Below are 24,636 nucleotides of genomic sequence, written 5' to 3'. Positions count from 1 at the left end.
GATATGGGATAATAGAGTCCTTGGCCTTTAGTTTCCTCCTACAGAACATGAATGACTCTAGAATTAAGTAAAAGCATTATTTAAGAAGCTCCCTAGAATGATGACTGTTTTCCTGGGGTGGAGAATGATATAACAATTTTTGGTACAAAGCTCTCTTACTTTCCTGGTGACAGGAATTTAGAGTTAAAGCAGTCAAATGGAAGAGTAAAAGGTCTGAACGTGGGCACTAAGAGGGCTCAAACAGTTGTTTTTTTTTTTTTTTTGGCCATGACATGCGGCTTGTGGGATTCTTAGTTCCCTGACCAGGGATTGAACCCAGGTCCATGGCAGTGAAAGCACCGTGTCTTAACCACTGGATCACCAGGGAATTCCCGCAGTTATTGAGCCTCCTCTGTTCAGTGTTTCTATAAGACTCTCCCTGAGCTGAAATAGTATCCTTTCAAAATGTGAAGGAGAAAGTGTAAATAAAAATTTAAACCACCAGGCTTCCTTGGTGGCGCAGTGGTTGAGAGTCCGCCTGCCGATGCAGGGGACACGGGTTCGTGCCCCAGTCCGGGAAGAACCCACATGCCACGGAGTGGCTGGGCCCGTGAGCCATGGCTGCTGAGCCTGCACGTCCGGAGCCTGTGCTCCGCAACGGGAGAGGCCACAACAGTGAGAGGCCCACATACAGCAAAAAAATAAAAAATAAAAAATTTAAACCACCACTAAAATAGCATTCTTTAAAAAACGAAGATAAAAGCAGTAAGAATGAATGACAAAATATCACTACTCTGCAACCTGTAATGAAATAATAGATCTTGGTAGTGATCATCAATGGCCACTAAAACCATTAGGTAAAAGAATCAGGGAAGAAACTTTATAACGGATGTTGGCTAACAACTGAATTCACCCTCAATCTGGATAGGATGTGATAGGAAACAAATAATATTAACTATTTGATTTACTGTTATAAAAAATAATAAAAATGATCGATTACTAGTCTCAAGTTGCCAAATCTATCTACCAGTTTATAGGAAACATGGGAGATAGAACAACAATGTTTAACAGTCTTTTTACTTAAAGGGCAAATACATAGAACAGTAATATAAATTTATGTTAATGGACACACAATGTAAAAAGATGTAATCTGTGATAAAATAAAGAGGGCGGTACAGAGATGGATAAAAGCACAGTGTTTGTATACTATTAAAAGTAAGCTGGTATTATTCAAACTAGGTTGTTATAAATTTAAGACGTTAAATGTAATTTCCAAGGTAGCCATAAAGAAAATGGCTTAAAAAATACAAAGAAAGAATAGGGAAATCAAAATGGTACACTCCAAAAAAAAAATCAAAATCACTACTACCAAAAAAGAAAGTAATGGAGGAATTGAAGAACAAAAACATGTAAGACCTACAGAATACACAGCTAAATGGCAGAATTCTCCCTCCTTATCAGTAACTCTCCAATCAAAGGCAGAGATTGGCAAGGTGAACAAAAAACATCATCTATATACTGTCCACAAGAGATTCTGTTTAGAAACAAAGACAGTAAGAGGTTAAAAGTAAAATGATAGTAACCAAAAGAGAGTTTGAGTGGCTATACAATTTTTTTTTCCATTAGGAGTGGCTGTATATATATCAGACAAAATATATTTTAAGTAAAAAGGATGAATGAGACAAACAGGACATTATTTACTGATAAAAGATTTAATTCATCAAGATATAACAATTATAAAAATATATGCACCAAACAGAACTATAAGATATATGAAACAAACACTGACAGAACTGAAGAGAGAACTAGACAGCTCTAAAATACTTGCAGACTTCAATACCCAACTTTCAATAATGGATAAAACACGTAGAAAGAAGATCTAATAAGGAAAGAGAAGACTTGAACAACACTATAAATAACTACACCTAAAAGACATATATAGAATATGCTACTAAGAACAGCAGAATACAAATTCTTCTCAAGTGCACATAGAACATTCTCCAGGACAGACCATATATTAGGCCACAGAATAAGTCTCAATAAATTTAAAAAGATTGGAATCATACAAAGTATCTTCTTCAATGGCAATGGGATGAAGCTAAAAAGCAGTAACAAGAAAAACTGAAAAATTCACAAATATGTAGAAATAAAACAACAAACTCTTAACCAATTGTTCAGGGAGAAATCACAAGGTAAATTAGCAAACACCCTGTGATGAATGAAAAGTAGAACATACCACAATTTATGGAATGAAGCAAAAGCACTGTTCAGAGGCAAATTTATGGCTCTAAATACTTACATTAAAGATCTCAAATCAGTAAACTAACTGCACACTTTAAAGAATTAAAAAAAAGAAGAGCAAACTAGCCCCAAAGCCAGCAAAAAAAGAAATTAAGATTACAGTAGAGATAAACAAAATACAGAAATGAAAAATAAAGTTAACTAAACCAAAGCTGGTTCTTTGCAAAGATCAACAAAATTGACAAGCTTTTAGCTACACTAAGGAAAAAAAGGGAGAAGACTCCAATTACTACAATCAACTATGAGAAAGAGGGCATTACTATTGACTTTACAGAAATAAAAAGGATTGTAAGAGAATATTATGAACTGTATACAATAAATTGGATAGCCTAGATGAAATGGACATATTCTGAGAAACACACAAACTACCAAATCTAACTCAAGAAAAAATAGAAATCTGACTAGATGTATAACAAGTAACAAGATCAATGAGCAATCAAAAACCTCTGAACAAAGGTAAGTCCTGGACCAGATGGCTTCACTGATGAATTCTAATACTTAAAAGAATTAACACCAATCCTTCTCAAACTCTTCCAAAAACACTGGCGAGGAAGGACCATTTCCTTACTCATAATATGAGGCCAGCATTACCCTGATACCAAAACCAGGCAAAGACACTGCAAGAAAAGACACTGCAAGAAAAGACACTATAGACCAATACCCATTATGAATATAGATGCAAAAATCCTCAACAAATTACTAGCAAACTGAATTCAGCAGCAGATTAAAAGGATGATACACCATGACCAAGTGGGATTCATCCCAGGAATCCAAGGATGGTTCAACATATGAAAATCAATGTAATATACTACATTAATAGAATGAAGAAAAAGACCTATATGATCATCGCAATTGATATATAGAAAAGCCTTTGACAAAATCCAACCTATCTCTATTCACAGATATGTGGTCTTATACATAAAACGCTAGAGTCCACAAAAAACTGTTAGAGCTAATAAAGGAATTCAGCAGTTTCAGGATATAAAGTCAACATGCAAAAATCAGTTGCATTTCCATACACTAGCAATAAGTAATCTGAAAAGAAAATCAAGAAAACAATTTACAACAGCATCAAAAAGAATCAAATACTTAGGATTAAGTTTAACCAAGGAGGCAAAAAGACCTGTACACCAAAAACTACAAAACATTGAAAGAAATTTAAAAAGACATAAATAAGTGCAAAGGGACCCCATGTTCATGGATTAGAAGACTTAATATTGTTAAGATGACAATACTACTAAAAGAGATCTACAGATGCAACGCAATCTCTATCAAAATCCCAACGACATTTTTACAAAAATGGGAAAACCCATCCTAAAATTCATATGGAATTTCAAGGAACCCAGAGTCGCCAGAACAATCTTCTTTTCAAGAACTAAGGTGAAGGGGACTTCCCTGGTGGTCCAGTGGTAGAGAATCCGCCTTCCAATGCAGGGGACGCAAGTTCAATCCCTGGTCAGGGAACTAAGATCCCACATGCCTTGGGGCAACTAAGCCCATGTGCCACAACTACTGAGTTCGTGCGCCTCAACTAGAGAGACTGCATGCTACAAACTACAGAGCCCGTGCGCCCTGGAGCCTGTGCACCACAACTAGAAAAGAGAAAACCCACACGCCACAACTAGAGAGAAGCCCGTGCGCCACGACGAAGAGCCCACGCACCTCAAAGCAAAGATCCCGCATGCATCAACAAAGGTCCTGCATGCCGCAGCTAAGATCCAACACAGCCAAAAATAATAAATAAAATAAATAAATAAATAATAAATAAATCTTAAAAAAAAAAAAGAACAAAGATGAAGTACTCATTAGTTCCAGATTTCAAAACTTACTGCAAAGCTACAATAATCAAAACAGTGTCGTATGAACACAAGAAGAGACACACTGAATAACACACTGACCCAGAAACAAACCCTCATCTATGGTCAGTTGATTTTGGACAAGAGTGTTAAGACCACTCATTAGGGAAAGGACAGTCTCTTCACAAATAATGCTAAGAAAACTGGACATCCATATGCAAAAGAGTGAATTTTGATCCTTACCATACCCCCTACACAAAAATTAACTCAAAATGGATCAAAGACCTAAAGTAAGAGCTAAAACTATAAAAGTCTTAGAAGAAAACATATGGGGAAAGTTTTGTAATACTGGATTTGGCAATGATTTCTTGGATATGACACCAAAAACACAGGCAACAAATGAAATAAACAGATAAATTGGACTTCAAAATTTAAAACTTTGTGCATCAAAGCATACTCTCAAGAGAATGAAAAGACAACCTGCAGAATGAGAGAAAATATTTGTAAAACACCTATCTGATAAGGGTTTCATATCTACAATACATAAAGAACCCTTAAAATTCAACAACAAAATGACAACTGAATTACCAAATGCACAAAGGATTTAAACAGACATTTTGCCAAAGAAGATATACAAATGGCCAATAAACACAGGAAGATATTCAACCTCATTAGTCATTAAGGAAATGCAAATAAAAACCACAATGAGATACCACTTCACAAGTACTCTGGATGGCTTTTTTTTTTTTTTTTTTAAACAGAAAAGTAAGTGTTGGCAAGGATGTGGAACAATTATACATTACTTTGTATATTGCTGGTGGGAACGTAAAAATGGTATCCACTGTGGAAAACAGTTGGGCAGTTCCTCAAAAAGTTAAACATAGAATTACCACACAGCCCAGCAATTCCACTCCTAGTTATTGACTCAAAAGAATTAAAAACAGGGATTCAAACCAATACATGTATGTGAATGTTCACAGCAGTGTTATTCACAATAGCCAAAAGGCAGAAACAACCCAAGCATTTATCAACAGATGAATGGATAAACAAAATGTGGTATATTCATACAATTGAATATTATTCAGCCATAAAAGAACAAACACTGAAAATACTATCCTAAGTGAAATAAGCCAGATACAAAAGGACAAATAATGTATAATTCCACTTAGAGGAAATATCCAGAACAGGCGAATTCATATAGACAGAAAGTGGATTAGAGATTACCAGGGGTTGGGATAGAAGAGAGAATAGGAAATTATTGTTTAATGAGTACAGAGTTTCTGTTTGGGGTGGTTAAAAAAAAGTTTGGAAATAGACAGTGGTGATGGTTGCACAACACAGTCGATGTAATTAATGCCACTGGATTATATACTTAAAAATAGTTAAAATGGCAAGTTTTATTTTATTTATATTTTACCACAATAAAAGAAGATAACTGACTGTTGAAGGCAAAAATAGTAGTGCATCATGAGGTTGTTAACATATGTACAAGTATAATGTATGACAACAATAGCACAAAGAATGAGGTAAGCATAACAGAAGCATTGTTTTAAGGTTCTTTCATTATACTTTAAATGGAAAATATCTGAAGGTAGATTGCAAGTTTAAAGATGTATTTTGTAAAACCCTACCAATAGAAAAAAAACCAGTGTAGCTGATAATGGAGATAAAAGGAACAATTAAAAAAACTAGGAATTCAAGAGAAGGTAAAAAAACAAAGAAACAAAAAATAGATGGGATAAAGAGAAACAGCACTACTGTAGACTTAAACCCAACCTTACTGATAATTATATTAAATGTAAATGATCTAAACACCCCACTTAAAGATACATATTCTCAGGTAAAATTTTAAAAAGGAAGATCAAGGAGCTTCCACTTCTGCTTAGGATGTAGAAAGTCATAACATACCATCTCTCCTATCCTAAAAATGAGTAAAGACTGTCCAATCTATAAAACCATACCTTTTCATGAACCCACCTGAAAACAGGCTGCAAGAAAACCAAGCGATCTGAATTCCAAAGAATGACAAATCTCTCTCAGAAGAGAGCAGGCACTTCAAAAATATCAAGGTAATGAAAAACAAGGAAAGACTGTTAAAGTGTCACAGATGGAAACTCTAATAACACTGTTGATGAAAGTACAAATTAGGGCACAGTGCCAACTGGGAAAAATGTAAGAAAAAACACTGGGGAGTTATGACAGAATAGCCATAGTAAAGATAGCCTTGGACTTGAAGACTCTGAAAGTGGAAAATGAATGGTCCTCACCGTCCATGAAGTCTATAATAGGCCAGCTGAAGTGCCAGCTGAACAAAGGTATCAGGGTGAAGCTTCTTCTTCTTGGTTAGCTTTTTGCCAAAAGACGTAAAGGCATAGACCAAAAGCTGCAGATCAGATGCCTAACAAAAAGAATGAAAGACGAACAGTGAAAAAACACCTAAGGAGAATACCCCAAAGATAACCAAAATATCATTTGCATTAAAATAATCATCAGACGTAAATAAAGGTATCAAAGTTGTAATTTTTAAATGTTTTATGCCGTCATACTTGCATGATAGCCAAATATTCATATATAGTAGTTATAAGATAAAGTATCACTATCAAAGAGAAAAGTGAAAAATCTACCTGCTTGAAATACTGGGCTTTAGCTTGACTGATATCATTTAATACTTTTTCATCCACAGTGAAAACAAGCTCCTCTGGAAGTGGTATATTCCGCACTTTATCTGAACCCTGAAAATAGGGAAAACTTAAAAATATTATATCTATAAAAATATGAGGAGAGCTTACCTGGTGGCGCAGTGGTTAAGTATCTGCCTGCCAATGTAGGGGACACGGGTTCGAGCCCTGGTCTGGGAAGATCCCACATACCGTAGAGCAACTAAGCCCATGCACCACAACTACTCAGCCTGTGCTCTAGAACCTGCGAGCCACAACTACTGAAGCCTGTGCGCCTAGAGCCCGTACTCTGCAACAAGAGAAGCCACCACAATGAGAAGCCCACGCACCGCAACGAAGAGTAGCCCCCACTCACCGCAACTAGAGAAAGCCTGCGCACAGCAACGAAGACCCAACGCAGCCAAAAATAAAATAAATAAATTTATTAAAAAAAATTATGAGGAGAAAGGGATGAAATATTTGTTCTAACATACCGTCCATCTTCCTTCACTCTCAAAAATTTTCTGATCAACATAATAGCTGATGCTTACGATAACCATTGCATCATAAGGAGCATGCTAAAATGAAAATACACAAGATTGTGAATAAGTTTTGTAAGTTAAAACTTGACCCATCCTTAAAAAACTACAAATAGAACTACCATACGACCAGCAATCCCACTACTGGGCATATATCCTGAGAAAACAATAATTCAAGAAGAGTCATGTACCACAATGTTCACTGCAACTCTATTTACAATAGCCAGAACATGGAAGCAACCTAAGTGTCCATCAACAGATGGATGGATAAAGAAGATGTGGCACATATATACAATGGAATATTACTCAGCCATACAAAGAAATGAAACTGAGTTATTTGTAGTGAGGTGGATGGACCTAGAGTCTGTCATACAGAGTGAAGTAAGTCAGAAAGAGAAAAACAAATACCGCATGCTGACACATATACATGGAATCTAAAAAAAAAAAAAAAAAAATGGCTCTGAAGAACCTAGGGGCAGGGCAGGACTAAAGACACAGTTGTAGAGAATGGACCTGAGGGCACGGGGAGGGGGAATGGTAAGCTAGGACGAAGTGAGAGAGTGGCATGGACATATATACACTACCAGATGTAAAACAGATAGCTAGTGGGAAGCAGCCGCATAGCACAGGGAGATCAGCTCGGTGCTTTGTGACCACCTAGAGGGGTGGGATAGGGAGGGTGGGAGGGAGATGCAAGAGGGAGGAGATATGGGGATATATGTATATGTATAGCTGATTCACTCTGTTATAAAGCAGAAACTAACACACCATTGTAAAGCAATTGTACTCCAATAAAGATGTTTTAAAAATTTAAAAATTTTTAAAAAAAGGAAAAATAAATAAATAAAAATTAGAGAAAATAAGAAATAAATATTAAATGTTTAAAAAAAATAAAGTATCTCTTTCAATTTTTAATTTATGAAAGTGGAAGACATTGAAGGGTTATGAACAGAGCACTGGCATGATTTGTCTTACAATTTAAAAGGATCACTCCAATGGTTGTGTTGAGTTAAAAAGATAGTGTAATGGGAAATGAATGGCATTATGTATTTGGCAAAACCATAAAGTTGTACAACATAAATACTGAAACCATGTAAACTATGTAATTCAGTTAATAATTATGTATCAATATTGGTTCATCAAATGTAACAACATATACCAATGTAAGCTATCAATGAAAGGAAAAACGGGGTGCAGGAAAGAGAGCAAGTGAGCACTTTGTACCTTCTCCTTAATTTTCCTGTAAATCTGGAACTTGCTCTAAAAAGTAAAGTCTACTAATTAAAAAAAAAAAAAAAAACTTGACCCAATATTTTATTTTCACCTTCCCTCCACTCTTAACACATAATAAAATGCAGAATTCTCAAATGCCTCACTTTGTAATGATAAAGAGATGGATATTCCACAGTATAGTAAGTAACTGATATATTTTATTTTCTGAGAAAGAACAAATATTTAAAGTCACAAGCACCTAATTAGGGCTCTTGAGGTAATGGGAAGGGATGTAAACATGAATAATCTAGAGAAAATAATTGCTATTTGTATTGGAAGTCAAAGGAGGTATACGTATGTACATATACAACGCTAAAATGTTCTGGAATTGTAAAAGCACTACGGAAAAGCAGATGGGGGTGGCAGACTAAATCTGAAGGCTAAATGGAGGATGGGTATGAACTTCTTTTGGTAAACACACAGTCCACTAGATAAGTATTTAAAAGCATAATGATTCTGTGTACATATCTATAAGAGTGTTCAATGTGGCAGAAATAATTCTCAATGTTTAAGGAATGTGGGAAAGATGCGCTGAGTTACAGGGGTGTCATCGTTTTCACAGCTGTATTTAGAGAAAGGAACTGTGGCTAGTGAATTTTCCCATCATTTATTCTGGAGGATAAACTTTTTGCCTTATCTTCTCCATGTTCCTTTGATGACAATTACATCACATGGGGTTTTTTCCCCTCTGGGTTAAGGATACCACTTTACATTACACACAGTTACCATTCATGAACTGAAAATGACACCGCTAGCCTTGGAGAGAAAGAAGGGAGGTTTAAGATATGAATCCAGCACACTTGGGCCCAGTTTCAGAGGGTGTAATTAGGTGTCTTAAATATCGCCTTAACACTTCACAGCTTTGCTGCCCTGTATTAGGGCCCCATGGAGCCTAGAAACACGGTATATCATTACCAGGTAAGCAGCCACCAAAGCACCAGGAAAGGCTTACTAGGGAGGTCAGTATAAGATGCAAGAGCAGTTCATCCTGCCTGCCAGCAACAGCACGTATAACAAGACACAGAGGTCATGGACAAGACCCTTTTCTAACAGCATCTCACAACTATGTAGTACTTTGTAGCTTTACAAAGAACTTTCACAGATATTGCATATATTATTTCATTGAAGACAACAGTATTATACTGGAACCAGTAAGAAAGAGCATGACTGAAAGATATAAATCTTTGACTTATAATTTTACCCATTCATCGGAAAGTTAATCATCAATTTAAAAAAATGTTAGGAAATAGAAAAATAGAAAAAAAAAGAAAATAGAAATAGAAAATAGAATAGAAAAATAGAAAAAGTTCAAATGCTTTCCTGATGCTTTATTTGTTCACGTAAGTTTTATCTTTTTTTTTCATTTATATGGAGGCAATATGTGTAATATACTGTTTAATAATGTGGACTTTGGTTCTGAGTCCAAACCTTACTACTTACTAGCTACATAAGTAAGTTAAGTTCTCAAGTAAGTTACTTGAGAAAGTTAGTTAATTCTTTAAGTAAACTGCCTCATCTGTTAGTAGGGAAAACAATACCTAGTTGCATACAGCAGCTGTGAAAAATGATTTTAATAATGCTTATAAAGTACTTACTACAGATCCTGGCCCACAGCAATAATTAGTAACTACTGTTATTAACAACTAATGTTTATTACATGCTCCCTATGTACTTCTACAAAAGCCTACAACAAAGCCTATATAAGGAAGACAAAATAGTTGACCCCAGGATTTTAAATCCCAACAGGGAAATGCTATTATGTAGTATAATCACAAAAGTATATATTCAAGCATCAGTGGAAGAGAGCAGCAATATGAATTTGGATTAAGAACAACTTAACTTTACAGTACACATACTTTACTAATAATGTTTTACATTGGTTAACTAGCATTTTCAGTAATCATCGTAGGTTGCAAGGGGAACCTACATGGAATTTTAAAAGCATGCTGTCAAGTGGAGATCATCAGATCAATCTGATAAGTATATGGGTGACAATGCATACACATGAAACATGTCCATACACTTTACTACAGGAAAGCATTTCAGTTGTGCAAAGATATATGCTCATTATGGGACCAGTATTTTTATTCAAAGATAGAAACATCATTAAAGTTATTTTCTCCTGAATTTGAGCAAATAGCAGGATGTTGATGCCATCAGTAAAAATCCAAGTAGTGCAAGGTGGTTTTTTTAGGGGGTGGGGAGTGAGGGAGGAAAGCAAGATGATGAGTTCTTGATGATGAAAGTAACTAACCCTTACAAAACAATGTAACATCCAGTTTGGACAATTTAACCTATGGTGAAACAAAACTCTCAAGATGAGAATAATAGATAAAAACTGGAAAAATATAACTGCAAGCTACCTATGTAGAAATGGTCAGTGAAACTACTGAACCAGAGAAAAGAGCAGACACAGGGGAAAACAGTTATGAATAATATTAAGCTCACTTTTAGAATCCGGAGACCCAAAAAGACTGTTAGGAGGTTGATGGCAGTGTCAGATGCATATGAAGAAGAGGGTAATCAACTGCAGCTGACAAGTCAACGAGAAATGGAGGGAAGAAGCCAGAAGGTAGTTAGCTACTTTACAAAGGACAGATTCCAAGGAATAGTGAGGCTATGAACCAAACTGAGGAGGTCAAGACGAATCAAACAAGGAGCTGAAGACAAAAAAGCTGAGGCAACTAACACAAAATCTTTTGTCAACACTGGACTCGTAAGGAAGAGGACAGACAACAAATCTTCAAAATGACTCATGGCAACCTTTCACCCTAATGATTTACTGTAGAAGATATTCTATTACCTGCACATCAACCACACCACCTTCCTCGGCAATTAACAGCTACTTTATTTTTCTTTAGGCAATCAGCACACATCTCTGTGGTGGTTTGAATGAGTGATTCTACCAGCTAGGTCCCAAGGTTTGGTATGTGACCCAGGCCAGGCGAATGAGAGCAGCTAACTCCCTGGAATGTGCACGATTCACACAGGCCAATACAACAAATGAACATTATTCCCAGGTCTTTTGCTGGAACAACTGGGGTTAAAAAAAAAAAAAAAAAAAAAAAGCTGGCTATTACCACAGAGAACACTAATCTACGAGGAGAGCTGTGAAAACATGAGACTGTAGGTACAACCATCACATGGTGTAGTCTACATAAAAATAAAGCCTAACATAGGAAAGTAATGCCAAAAAATGGAGAGAGAAATTTCTAATGAAAGCAGCTGGACACTGGAAGTCAGCATTACCCAAATTTAGCTGTACCCCTATGCCATAAATACCTTCGTAAGCTAATGCCAATTTGACTTAGGTTTCAATCACCTAAAACTGAATAAATACCGATTAATACAACTATTGAACCCAGATCAACGTAACAGGATTTTTTTTAGTATCTTACAGTCACTAAATATCAATACTTTGGAGGAAAGCCCCCAAATACAAACAAAAAATCTACCTCATACTACTTTATACCAAATCATATACTTTATGAAAAGTATTATAATGAGGTTATAAGTATATATTGCAATTGTGACTTAGGTTGATTTTTTAATTTTCTTGGTTCATAGACCTCCTGAATGTCCATCAGAAAATGGCAAAGTAGAGCTAATAAAGACAACCATGGGAGAACAGAAAAGAAACAAGTTGTGTGTGTGTGTGTGCATGTGTTTGTTTTATGAAGAAGGTAAAAAATGGTATTCAGTAACAGACATTTTAATATCCAGAAGTAAATAATGTTCCAAAGATCATGTGTCATTTTTTTTTACAAGGTTACAAAATTACTAGGTAAATGTAGAAATATATCCACATACATTTCTCTGTGCATAGAACATATACTAATGCTATATCTTTTAAAATAGGTTGTAATTTTCAACAACAGTAACAGTGGATTTTAAAAGAGCTTATACTACATAAATTGCATGCAAATTCCACTTTGCAGATACACACCACACCGTTATCCTGACTACAGATGAAAATAATTTGTCCTATACTCTATTTTCACTGAGAATTCATAACTAAACCTTTTACTCTAATGCCATAAAGCTAAATAAGTGTTTACTTATTCTACCACAGGACAGTGTAAGTATTGTAGATTACTGCCATTAAATTAACCTAAAAGAATAAAAGGAAAAAATAATTTCAGTAGTTTACTTACATCACAATTACAGCCAAATACTCCATTAGAAAAGGAAATCAAGTTATAAGATTTGTCACCCCAGCGTACTGTTGGATCTCCAGTAAGAACCTTTGTAGCAACCTAAAATAAATGTAATATTTCCAAATTTAAAGGATTTTAATATTGGCTTTTAAGTATTTATATCTTAAATACACACAAACACACACACACACATGATCTCACTTTTCCTCTTCAGGTAAACCAAATTTAATAAAATATTAGTTATACTCAAGAGATAATTCCGGCCTTGACTTTAAATAGTACTCAAAATCCAAGAAATTCTACCAGAAAAGAGAATGATGGTACAACATTCATGAATGTTTAGAGAATATACAATTGAAAGGACAAGGCTTTTGCAACTTGAATAGGATAAGAGGCATTGATAAGTTTAGTCATTAAAGTCTAGTTACAAGAAAAATATTTCAAGAATTCATATCCTACTAAGCCAGTTTCTCAAATGGTAAGTTTGGGCCATAAGTGAGTCATGAAACCACAGCAAACATTCTTTACAAGAAATAATAAAATAGAACATAAATATCAGAGTACATCGCAGATAGTCAAAGTAATTATTACTGTTTTGTGAAACTTATGTATGTATGTGTAAGTGTGCACACGCTTGTGTGCACGTGTGTGTGTAATGGGCTGCAATCTAAATATGCCTAACTGTAGACTGCAGCAAAAAAGTTTGAGCAACACTTCATTAAAAGACATTCTTCCTCAAGAAGCTTGTTGATTCTACTTAAAACAAATGCAGCTAAGGAAGAGGAAAAATTGTCTTCTAGCTACAAGGTTTTTCAATCCTATATTATTTTATTTCTATCATTTAATATTGATGAATGTATTATGAAGTAACTTCAGTGTTTTCAAAAGACTCTGAGATTCCTACAAATATGACTACTACCTTTTATTTTTTTCCCAGGAAATGATACTGCCCCAGAAAAAAAAAAAGTAGGCCACAATTACCCTTAAATTCACTAAAGTCAGTGTGTTCTATAAAACCAAATGATAAAATAAATCACAAGAATGATTTAATTCTTAGGACAGACCTCACCAACTAAGATATCAAGGCCCACTGGTGTGGGTTATAGGTAGGTTCTCATGTCACCTTTGGTATGAAATCTCTTTAGCCCAGCGACTTATGCAAATTTCCTGTATATATAGATCAACATAAAGGTTGGGAACCACTGACATCTGATATGCAAATAATAGACATATTTCTTTAAACAACATATAAGATATGTCTAAATGGAGCTAAACAATGTGGCAAGAATTTACAGAGCATTATTTATGTATGATCTTCATTTGATACGTGTGTGTGTGTGTGTATGTATATATATATATATACTTAGCTATATATATATAGCTAAGAAAATGTTTTAAGAGCCTGCATTAAATATTTATATTTTATGACGTAGTATTTGCACTTTCTTTTCTTAGCTGATCCATTCTAAGATAAAAGATGTTTCCAAGATACAGGAAACAATTGTCTTCACAATTATGTTTCAGTGGTTTTATGGGTGTATATTTCAAACTCAGTAAGTTGGATACATTAAATATGTACAGCTTTTTGTATGTCAATTATACCTTAATAAAGTGGTTTAAAAAAAAAAGCCTGCATGTAACAAAATTCTTCTCATGTTCAATTTACACAACAGTCCTCCAGAAAAATCTGTGGGAAGAAATAACAAAATAAGATAGTTGAATACCTGAGAATAATCTTCCGGTGTTACATGTGGACTGCCATCATCTAAACAAAATACCAGTAAACTGCTCTGAATTTTTTCTAACATAGTCAAGTTCTCTGGATTAAGACTAATCAAATATTCTCGTGCCTAAAGGGCAAGGAGATAATAATAAAATGTTACAAATTAAATACAAAATATCCAGAAAATCTCAATAGGTTCTCAAAAAGTTACGGAAAAGGTTCATCAAGAAAAGTGTGAATTCAAGGACCTCTCTGTTGACTCCTGAACAGGTTTTTCCTCCAACTGCATGGCTGGTCCCTATACTTGTGCTACTAAATGTATAAAGGTATAAAGTTATGCCAACCCCTAGATTTTCTCTAATAGTTTAATATTGTACAATGTATTTAATGCTGCTTAAAACTTAAAGCTGTCTGTCCATTTATCTTTATTTCAAAAATCTGAACAAAAGGCCAGCATATACTTGAGCTCAGTGTTTGAAATTTAACTGTAAATAAAATAAAAATAGCATACCCTCACCCCAAAAGTGTAAATTATAGTTAATAATATTGTATTGCATATTTGAAAGCTTCTAGAGAGTATATCTTAAAAGTTCTCATTACAAAAAAAGTATTTTTTCATTTTCTGTATGGTGATGGATGCTAACTAGACTTACTGTGGTGATTTTTTCTCAATATATACAAATATTGAATCCTTATGTTGTATAGTTGAATATAATTAAGTCAATTATACCTCAAAAGAAAAGAAAAATGTAAATTATAACCTTAGCCCATCGAGTTCGCTCCTCACTAGTTAACGCTGCTACTCCAGGTCCATCAGGTTCACTATGGCACTTCTTTTGGATGTATGTCAATTGCCTTTGGAAGATTAAATAAAGAGGATTCAAAAAGAGCACAGGCAGGATCACTAGCTACCTTGGCCTTTAATAGGTTATAAAGTTTGCAAGTATTTAAATGTTTTGATATATTATCCAAAGAAAGAGATTATGGTCTCAACAGCAATGGAGTTATTTACTACACATCTTTTTTTTTAAGTGATTATGTGGCCTATTAATACCATAAGTATACTTGACAAATCTCACAAATATTATGTACATTTTATCTAACTAAAAACTATGTGTATATGTTAACAGAGGACTTATTCTGTACCCAATTCATACTTGGGCTTAACCCGCAAAATAGAAATACCATGTACCATGTATTTAGTTCTAAATGTTTTCACATATGTCATTCTTACTTAAAATCATTACAAAGACTATTAGCTAAGGATAAATTATTTCCCCCCATAGCATTCTATAATCCTAGTCTGATGAGTTTCATGTATCTTTAAACATATAGCAGATAAATAACAGGGTTCTTCCACAAAGAAATTCGCATCAAAAATCTACAGCTTATTTTCATCCCTACTTCCTCATAACACATGCTAAGAAATTACCTCAATTTAAATGCTTCCACAGGTTTCTTAGAAAGTGAGCTAATGTAGCTTAATAAATGGTCAAAAGGCACCACTAGTAGCCATCCCTTATTTGTGACTTTATCATTCAAGGAATGAATTCCTTGCTGCAAAACTCCTCCCTCTTTATTTGAAACTGATGGTGTCCTGTGGCGCAGATGAGGTCTGTGTCCTGTGGAGCAGATGAAGCCTTCTATAACAAACAATCTGCATCTATGGTGGGAGCAACTTGCCTTATCTCTTCCTGCTTACTTGTCTTTACTAACTCTGATTTTGCTTCAATTACAAATAAAGCTTACAGAGTTGGTGGTTAAATGGCGGCCACAGTAACTAGGATAAATCCTGAATGCTTAAGGAATAAAATCTACCTCACTGTTTTTCTCCATATGGTATGAGTTGCTGCCCTTCCCTTACCACCTGAGAGCACCAGTTTTGACTATGAAACTTTTCCCCACTCCCTGATATAGCCATTTTAATATTCAGTAGGAAAGGACCACGTCATAAAAAAGCAGTCATTATCAGAGAGAAATCACCAGGAAAAACATATTAAACCTGAAATGACATTTTAAGTTTGATAATAAAAGGTCAGATAGTAACTGTCAAATCTTCACCATTAAGAAGTTCATCTTACCTAAAGTGATCTACAGATTCAAGGCAACCCCTATTAAAATCCGATGGCATTTTTCACAGAAACAGGGAAAAAAATCCTAAAATTCATATGGTACCACAAAAAACTCCAAATAGACAAAGCAGTTTTAAGCAAGAAGAACAATGCTGGAGGCATCACACTTCCTGGTTTCAAAATATATTACAGAGCTTCAGTAATCAAAATAGTATGGCACAAATAACAGACATACAGGTCAATGGAACACAACAGAAAGCCTAGAAATAAATCCACTTACATACAGTCAACTGAGGTGCCAAGGAAGCCAAGAATATACAATGGGAAAAGGATAGCCCCTTAAATAAACAGTGCTGGGAAAATTACCATATACAAAAGAATGAAACTGGACCTCTATCTTACACCATACAGAAAAATCCATTCAAAATGGATTAAAGGCTTAAATGTAAGACCTGAAACAATAAAACTCCTGGAAGAAAACATGGGAAAAAATGCTTATAGACATTGGCCTCAGCAAGCATTTCTTAGACATGATACCAAAAGCACAGGCAACAAAAGTAAAAACAGACAAGTAGGATTACATCAAACTAAAAGCTTCAGCACAGTTAACAACTAAGTGAAAAGGCAACCTACAGAATATGAGAAAATACTTTCAAACCACACATCTGATAAGAGGTTAATATTCAAGGAACTCCTACAATTTAACAGCAAAACAACAAACAACCTGATTAAAAAATGGGCAAAGGGACTGAACAGACATTTCTCCAAAGATATAAAAATGGCCAACAGTTTTATGAAAAGGTGCTCAACATCACTAATCATCAGGGAAATGTAAGTAAAAACCACAATGAGATATTACCTCATTCCTGTCAGAATGGCTATTAACAAAAAGATAAGTGATAACAAGTGTTGACGATGATGTGGAGAAAAGGGAACCCTTCTGCACTGTTGGCGGGACTCTCAATTGGTGCAACCACTATAAAAAACTATGGAGGTTCCTCAAGAAATTAAAAATAGAAATACTATATGATCCAGCAATCCCAGTTCTGTGTATATATCCAAAGGAACGGAAATCAGGATCTTAAAGACACATCTGCATTCCCATGTTCCTTGCAGCATTTTTCACAATAGCCAAGAGGCAAAAGCAACTTAAATATTCAACAACGGATGAATGGATAAACGAGATGTGATATATACATACAAATGGAATTTTATTCTGCCTTAAAAAAGAAAGAAATCCCACCACTTGCAACAATGTCAATGAACCTGGAGGACACTATCCTAAGTGAAATATGCTAAACACAGAAGGACAAATACTGCATGGTATCACTTATACGTGGAATCTAAAATAGTCAGACTCTTAGAAGCAGAATAGAATGGTGGGTGCCAGGGGGAGGAAATGAGGAGGCATTAGTCAAAGGATACAAAGTTTCAGTTATATAAGATGAGTAAGTCCTAGAGAACTACTGTACAGCATAGTTCCTGTAGTTAATGGTACTGTACTGTACACTTAAAAATTTGCTAAAAGGGGGAATCTTAACGTAAGTGTTCTTACCACAAAAAAATTATTAAAAATAAATTAAGAGGGTGGGACACCTTTGGAGGTAATGAATATGTTTAGGATATAAATTGTGGTGATAGTTTCATCAGTGTATACTTATCTCCAAACTCATCCAGTTGTACACAATAAATATGTACAGCTTTCTGTATGTCAATCATACCTCAAAAGTGGTTTAAAAATAATTTCTCTATTCATATAAGAAAAAGAGGTACAGATTTGGTAACAAAAATAACCCTCTTTTCCTTTAATTTGGCTATCTATGCACCTGTTTTCAGCTACACATGCAATTTTTGATATTTAAAAGCACAAAGATTTGTATTAACAATGTTTCTATTTCAGAATCACACACTTCTAAAATATTCTACCCTTGAAATGTCCTTACAATCTTGTTTCTGCCTTCATTACTTCCCACTCATTCTTTAATTTACCGTAATCGGGTTCTGTCCTCCAGTGATTATCTTGAAAGTACGTTTCTGAATGTTACCAATGGCATCCCATAAAACCTAGCAGCTTTATCTGTCTTATTTTCCTCATTGCAGAGTGTTTAACACCCAGGAGTCAATATTAAAATTCTCTCTTCCTTGGCTTTTGTAGCATTGTTCCACTGTGGTCTCCCTAACTCACTGACTACTTGGTCTTTTTCACTAACCATTTGTTCTCGCTCCACTGTCCAATGTGTGTTTCACCAAATTTCTCTCAGTGGCCTCCCCCAACCTCTTCTAAAGGTTCTCCTTTGATAATTTCATCCACTACTTTTTTTTTTTTTTTTTTTTTGTGGTACACAGGCCTCTCACTGTTGTGGCCTCTCCCGTTGCGGAGCACAGGCTCTGGACGCGCAGGCTCAGCAGCCAGGGCTCACAGGCCCAGCCACTCCACAGCATGTGGGATCTTACCGGACCGGGGCACGAACCCGTGTCCCGTGCATCGGCAGGCGAACTTGCAACCATTGCGCCACCAGGGAAGCCCTCATCCACTACTTTAATAGCTTCAACCATCACCATTATATAAGAGGCAACCAAATCTCTAACTTCAACCCATTTTCTCTCTAAATTTCTGATACCAAATTTCCAAATGCTTATTGTATCTACCTCAATTTCTGTCAACATTCCCAATTAAATTCGGAATTTAAAAATTATCTCCCTGACCCCTCCTTATTAATATAAATTTTTAATAAATTGATCTTAGAGGAAAACATAGATATAAATCTTCAGGACCTTGGATCAGGCAATGGTTTCTAAGATATGACACTAAAAGCACAAGTAACAAAAGAACAGATAAATTAGACTTGGTCAAAATTAAAACATTTGTCCTTCAAAAGAGGCCATGAAGAAAGTGAAGAAACAACTCTAGAATGAGAGAAAACATTTGTAGTTTATATATCTGATAAGGGACTTATATCTAGAATATATAAAGAAGTTTTACAACTTAATAATAAAAAAGACAAATAACCCAATTAAAAATTGGCAAAGGATTTGAATAGACATTTCTCCAAGTAAGATATACAAATGGGCATAGGCACATGAAAATATGTTCAACATTGTCATTATGGAGATGCAGCTGTAAACCACAATGAGATCCCACTTCATATCCTCTAGGATGGCTACAATCAAAAAGGCAGACAATAACAAGTGCTGGTGGGAATGAAAATAAAACCTCAAATACTGCTGATGTGAATGTAAAATGGTACAGTCATACTGGAAAACAGTTTGGCAGTTCCTCAAATGGTTAAACACAGAGTTATGATCCAGCAATTCCACTCCTAGGTATATATACCCAAGAGAAATAAAAACACATGTCCACAAAAAAACCTATACACAGATGTCCAGGACAGCATTACTCACAGCAGCCAAAAAGTGGAAACAACCCAAATGTCCATCTGATGAATGATTAAATAAAATGTGGTATAGCCTCAGAATGAAATATTTCTCAGCCAAAAAAAGGAAGAAAGTACTAACACATGCTACAACATGGATGGATGTTGAAAACATCATATATGCTAAATGAAAAAATGCAGACACAAAAGGCCATATATTTTAAGATTCCATTTATAAGAAATGTCCAGAATAGGCAAACCCAGAGAGATAGAAAGTTAAGTGAAAGATAGAAAGGTTGCCTAGGGCTGGTGGGGTGGAAGTGTTTGGGAAATATGAGAAATGTCTGCTAATGGATGAGGTAAGAGTTGGGGAACAAATGAGTTACTGCTTATGGGCTCAGGGTTACTTTTGGGGGTGACAAAAATGTTCTAAAATTGATTGTGGAGATGACAGCACAATTCTGAATATTCTAAAAAATGCTGAATTGTACACTCTGAATGAGTGAACTGTGTGGTGTGTGAATTGTCTCAAAGCTGTTACTAAAAACGAGAAAAAAATTGAAAAGGTACCTCCTTGTCTATTGCCTCCTCCTGTTACAATACTATCTGCTTACTCATTCACATTTAACAGCTTCCTTTCTTTCTAAATCCAGTTACCAATTCATATTAATTTTATCTCCAAAACATTTTCTGCATTTATCCCATCTTTTAAAAAAATTTTTTTTAATCGAAGTATAGTTGATTTACAATGTTGTGTGACTTTCTGATGTATAGCAAACTGATTCAGTTATACATGTATATATTCTTTTTCAGATTCTTTTCCATTATAGTTTATTATAAGATACTGAATATAGTTCCCTGTGCTATACAGTAGGACCTTATTGTTTATTTTAGTAGAGTGTCCCACATTTTAAAGTCCCAACCTCTTACTTCTTTACTGGATTACTGAAAATTTTAATACATCTCTTTTCAGGCTCCAACTCACTAAGATTCAGAATCTGACCAATCTATGTTCTACTTCTAATATGTATCTTATGTTTCTAAATAAAATTTCCTAATGCATAGGACTGGCCTAATCACTCAATTCACTCACAAATGCACACCCACACACTTCTGCTTTGTATTAAGCAGAGGGAATTTTTAAAAAAAGACCTGATAAGTAGTCTCTTAGAGCTCTATCTGCATGTGAAAACACAGAAATAAATGATTTCAATACAATTTAATAATCAATATAATAAAGATAAATATGAGGCATACAGAGAGCCTAAAGGAGTCTAAGTCCTTGGGCCATGAAGAGAAGAAAGGGAATGGGAAATCATGAAATAGGACATAAAATAGGAAGTAGTGACCTTGTGGTGACCAACGAACAGAAACATAAAGCACGAGGAGGAATTCTTACTTAAAACTGGACAAGGCAGGAGAAGGCAATCCAAACAGAAAGCATGAGCACATGCAAAGATCACAGATAACTTAACATGTTAGAACTGCAAGCAAAAATGGGGTAGGAGTGTAGGACGCACAGTGAGGAAGAGCAGGACAAGGCTCAAGGGACAGGCGAAGGTCAAATCCAGACCGCCACTAAAAAACTAGGACTGTATTCTAGACCCAAAGAAACCATTCAAGAATTAAGCAAAAGTGAGATACAAAAAAAATACCTAGAGACAAATGACAATGGAGACACAACGACCCAAAACCTATGGGATGCAGCAAAAGCAGTTCTAAGAGGGAAGTTTACAGCAATACAATCCTACCTTAAGAAACAGGAAACATCTCAAATAAACAACTTAACCTTACACCTAAAGCAATTAGAGAAAGAAGAACAACTCCCCCCCAAATTTAGCAGAAGGAAAGAAATCATAAAGATCAGATCAGAAATAAATGAAAAAGAAATGAAGGAAATGATAGCAAAGATCAATAAAACTAAAAGCTGGTTCTTTGAGAAGATAAACAAAATTGATAAACCATTAGCCAGACTCATCAAGAAAAAAAGGGAGAAGACTCAAATCAATAGAATTAGAAATGAAAACGGAGAAGTAACAACCGACACTGCAGAAATACAAAAGATCATGAGAGATTACTACAAGCAACTCTATGCCAATAAAATGCACAACCTGGAAGAAATGGACAAATTCTTAGGAATGCACAATCTGCCCTGACTGAAACAGGAAGAAATAGAAAATATGAACAGACCAATCACAAGCACTGAAATTGAAACTGTGATTAAAAATCTTCCAACAAACAAAAGCCCAGGACCAGATGGCTTCACAGGTGAATTCTACCAAACATTTAGAGAAGAGCTAACACCTATCCTTCTCAAACTCTTCCAAAATATAGCAGAGGGAGGAACACTCCCAAACTCATTCTACGAGGCCACCATCACCTTGATACCAAAACCAGGCAAGGATGTCACAAAGAAAGAAAACTACAGGCCAATATCACTGATGAACATAGATGCAAAAATCCTCAACAAAATACTAGCAAACAGAATCCAACAGCACATTAAAAGGATCATACACCATGACCAAGTGGGGTTTACTCCAGGAATGCAAGGATTCTTCAATATACGCAAATCAATCAACGTGATCCACCATATTAACAAATTGAAGGAGAAAAACCATATGATCATCTCAACAGATGCAGAGAAAGCTTTTGACAAAATTCAACACCTATTTATGATAAAAACCCTACAGAAGGTAGGCACAGAGGGAACTTTCCTCAACATAATAAAGGCTATATATGACAAAACCACAGCCAACATCATCCTCAATGGTGAAAAACTGAAACCATTTCCACTAAGATCAGGAACAACACAAGGTTGCCCACTCTCACCACTCTTATCCAACATAGTGTTGAAAGTTCTAGCCACAGCAAGAAGAGAAGGAAAAGAAATAAAAGGAATCCAAATCGGAAAAGAAGAAGTAAAGCAGTCACTGTTTGCAGATGACATGATACTATACATAGAGAATCCTAAAGATGCTACCAGAAAACTACTACAGCTAATCAATGAATCTGGTAAAGTAGCAGGATACAAAATTAATGCACAGAAATCTCTGGGATTCTTATACACTAATGATGAAAAATCTGAAAGTGAAATTAAGAAAACACTCCCATTTACCACTGCAGCAAAAAGAATAAAATATCTAGGAATAAACCTAAGGAGACAAAAGACCTGTATGCAGAAAACTATAAGACACAGATGAAAGAAATTAAAGATGATACAAATAGATGGAGAGATATACCATGTTTTTGGATTGGAAGAATCAACACTGTGAAAATAACTCTACTACCCAAAGCAATCTACAGATTCAATGCAATCCCTATCAAACCACCACTGGCATTTTTCACAGAACAAGAACAAAAAATTTCACAATTTGTATGAAAATACAAAAGACCCCGAATAGCCAAAGCAATCTTGAGAACGAAAAATGGAGCTCGAGGAATCAGTCTCCCTGACTTCAGACTATACTACAAAGCTACAGTAATCAAGACAGTATGGTACTGGCACAAAAACAGAAATATAGATCAATGGAACAGGATAGAAAGCCCAGAGATAAACCCACGCACATATCCTTGGATAAAGGAGGAAAGAATATACAGTGGAGAAAAGACAGCCTCTTCAATAAGTGGTGCTGGGAAAATTGGACAGCTACATGTAAAAGTATGAAATTAGAACACTCCCTGACACCATACACAAAAATAAACTCAAAATGGATTAAAGACCTAAATGTAAGGCCAGACACTATAAAACTCTTAGAGGAAAACATAGGCAGAACACACTATGACATAAATCACAGCAAGATCCTTTTTGACCCACCTCCTAGAGAAATGGAAATAAAAACAAAAATAAACAAATGGGACCTAATGAAACTTCAAAGCTTTTGCACAGCAAAGGAAACCATAAACAAGACCAAAAGACAACCCCCAGAATGGGAGAAAACATTTGCAAAGGAAGCAACTAACAAAGGATTAATCTCCAAGATTTACAAGCAGCTCATGCAGCTCAATAACAAAAAAACAAACAACCCAATCCAAAAATGGGCAGAAGACCTAAATAGACATTTCTCCAAAGAAGATATACAGATTGCCAACAAACACATGAAAGAATGCTCAACATAATCATTAGAGAAATGCAAATCAAAACTACAATCAGATATCATCTCACACCAGTCAGAATGGCCATCATCAAAAAATCTAGAAACAATAAATGCTGGAGAGGGTGTGGAGAAAAGGGAACACTCTTGCACTGTTGGTGGAAGTGTAAATTGATACAGCCACTTTGGAGAACAGGATGGAGGTTCCTTCAAAAACTACAAATAGAACTACCATACGACCCAGCAATCCCGCTACTGGGCATATACCCTGAGAAAACCATAATTCAAAAAGAGTCATGTACCAAAATGTTCACTGCAGCTCTACTGACAATAGCCAGGACATGGAAGCAAACTAAGTGTCCATCAACAGATGAATGGATAAAGAAGATGTGGTACATATATACAATGGAATATTACTCAGCCATAAAAAGAAATGAAATTGAGTTATTTGTAGTGAGGTGGATAGACCTAGAGTCTGTCATACAGAGTGAAGTAAGTCAGAAGGATAAAAATAAATACTGTATGCTAACACATATATATGGAATATAAGAAAAAAAAATGTCATGAAGAACCTAGGGGTAAGACGGGAATAAAGACACAGACCTACTAGAGCATGGACTTGAGGATATGGGGTGGGGGAAGGGTAAGCTGTGACAAAGTGAGAGAGTGGCATGG

At 35.4% G+C, this 24,636-nt stretch overlaps 1 protein-coding gene across 2 annotated transcripts in view; it reads right to left on the bottom strand.

Annotated features, from left to right (window-relative positions):
* Positions 1-24,636, bottom strand: part of CROT (carnitine O-octanoyltransferase) — a gene marked incomplete at both ends in the record, with an annotated part of 63,841 nt that overhangs the window by 17,038 nt on the left and 22,167 nt on the right. The window contains 6 exons of one of the 2 annotated variants that reach the window (XM_079711721.1): positions 6,344-6,474; positions 6,701-6,826; positions 7,228-7,311; positions 12,699-12,800; positions 14,426-14,551; positions 15,186-15,279. In XM_079711721.1, the coding sequence (XP_079567847.1) occupies positions 6,344-6,474; positions 6,701-6,826; positions 7,228-7,311; positions 12,699-12,800; positions 14,426-14,551; positions 15,186-15,279 (663 nt within the window). The remainder of the gene's footprint in view (positions 1-6,343; positions 6,475-6,700; positions 6,827-7,227; positions 7,312-12,698; positions 12,801-14,425; positions 14,552-15,185; positions 15,280-24,636) is intronic. The other variant, XM_079711722.1, reaches the window with a different exon arrangement.

The sequence above is a fragment of the Hyperoodon ampullatus genome (genome assembly GCF_949752795.1).
Source record: "Hyperoodon ampullatus genome assembly, chromosome: 9".
Lineage (NCBI taxonomy): Eukaryota > Metazoa > Chordata > Mammalia > Artiodactyla > Ziphiidae > Hyperoodon > Hyperoodon ampullatus.
This window is presented reverse-complemented; position numbering and strand designations above follow the sequence as displayed.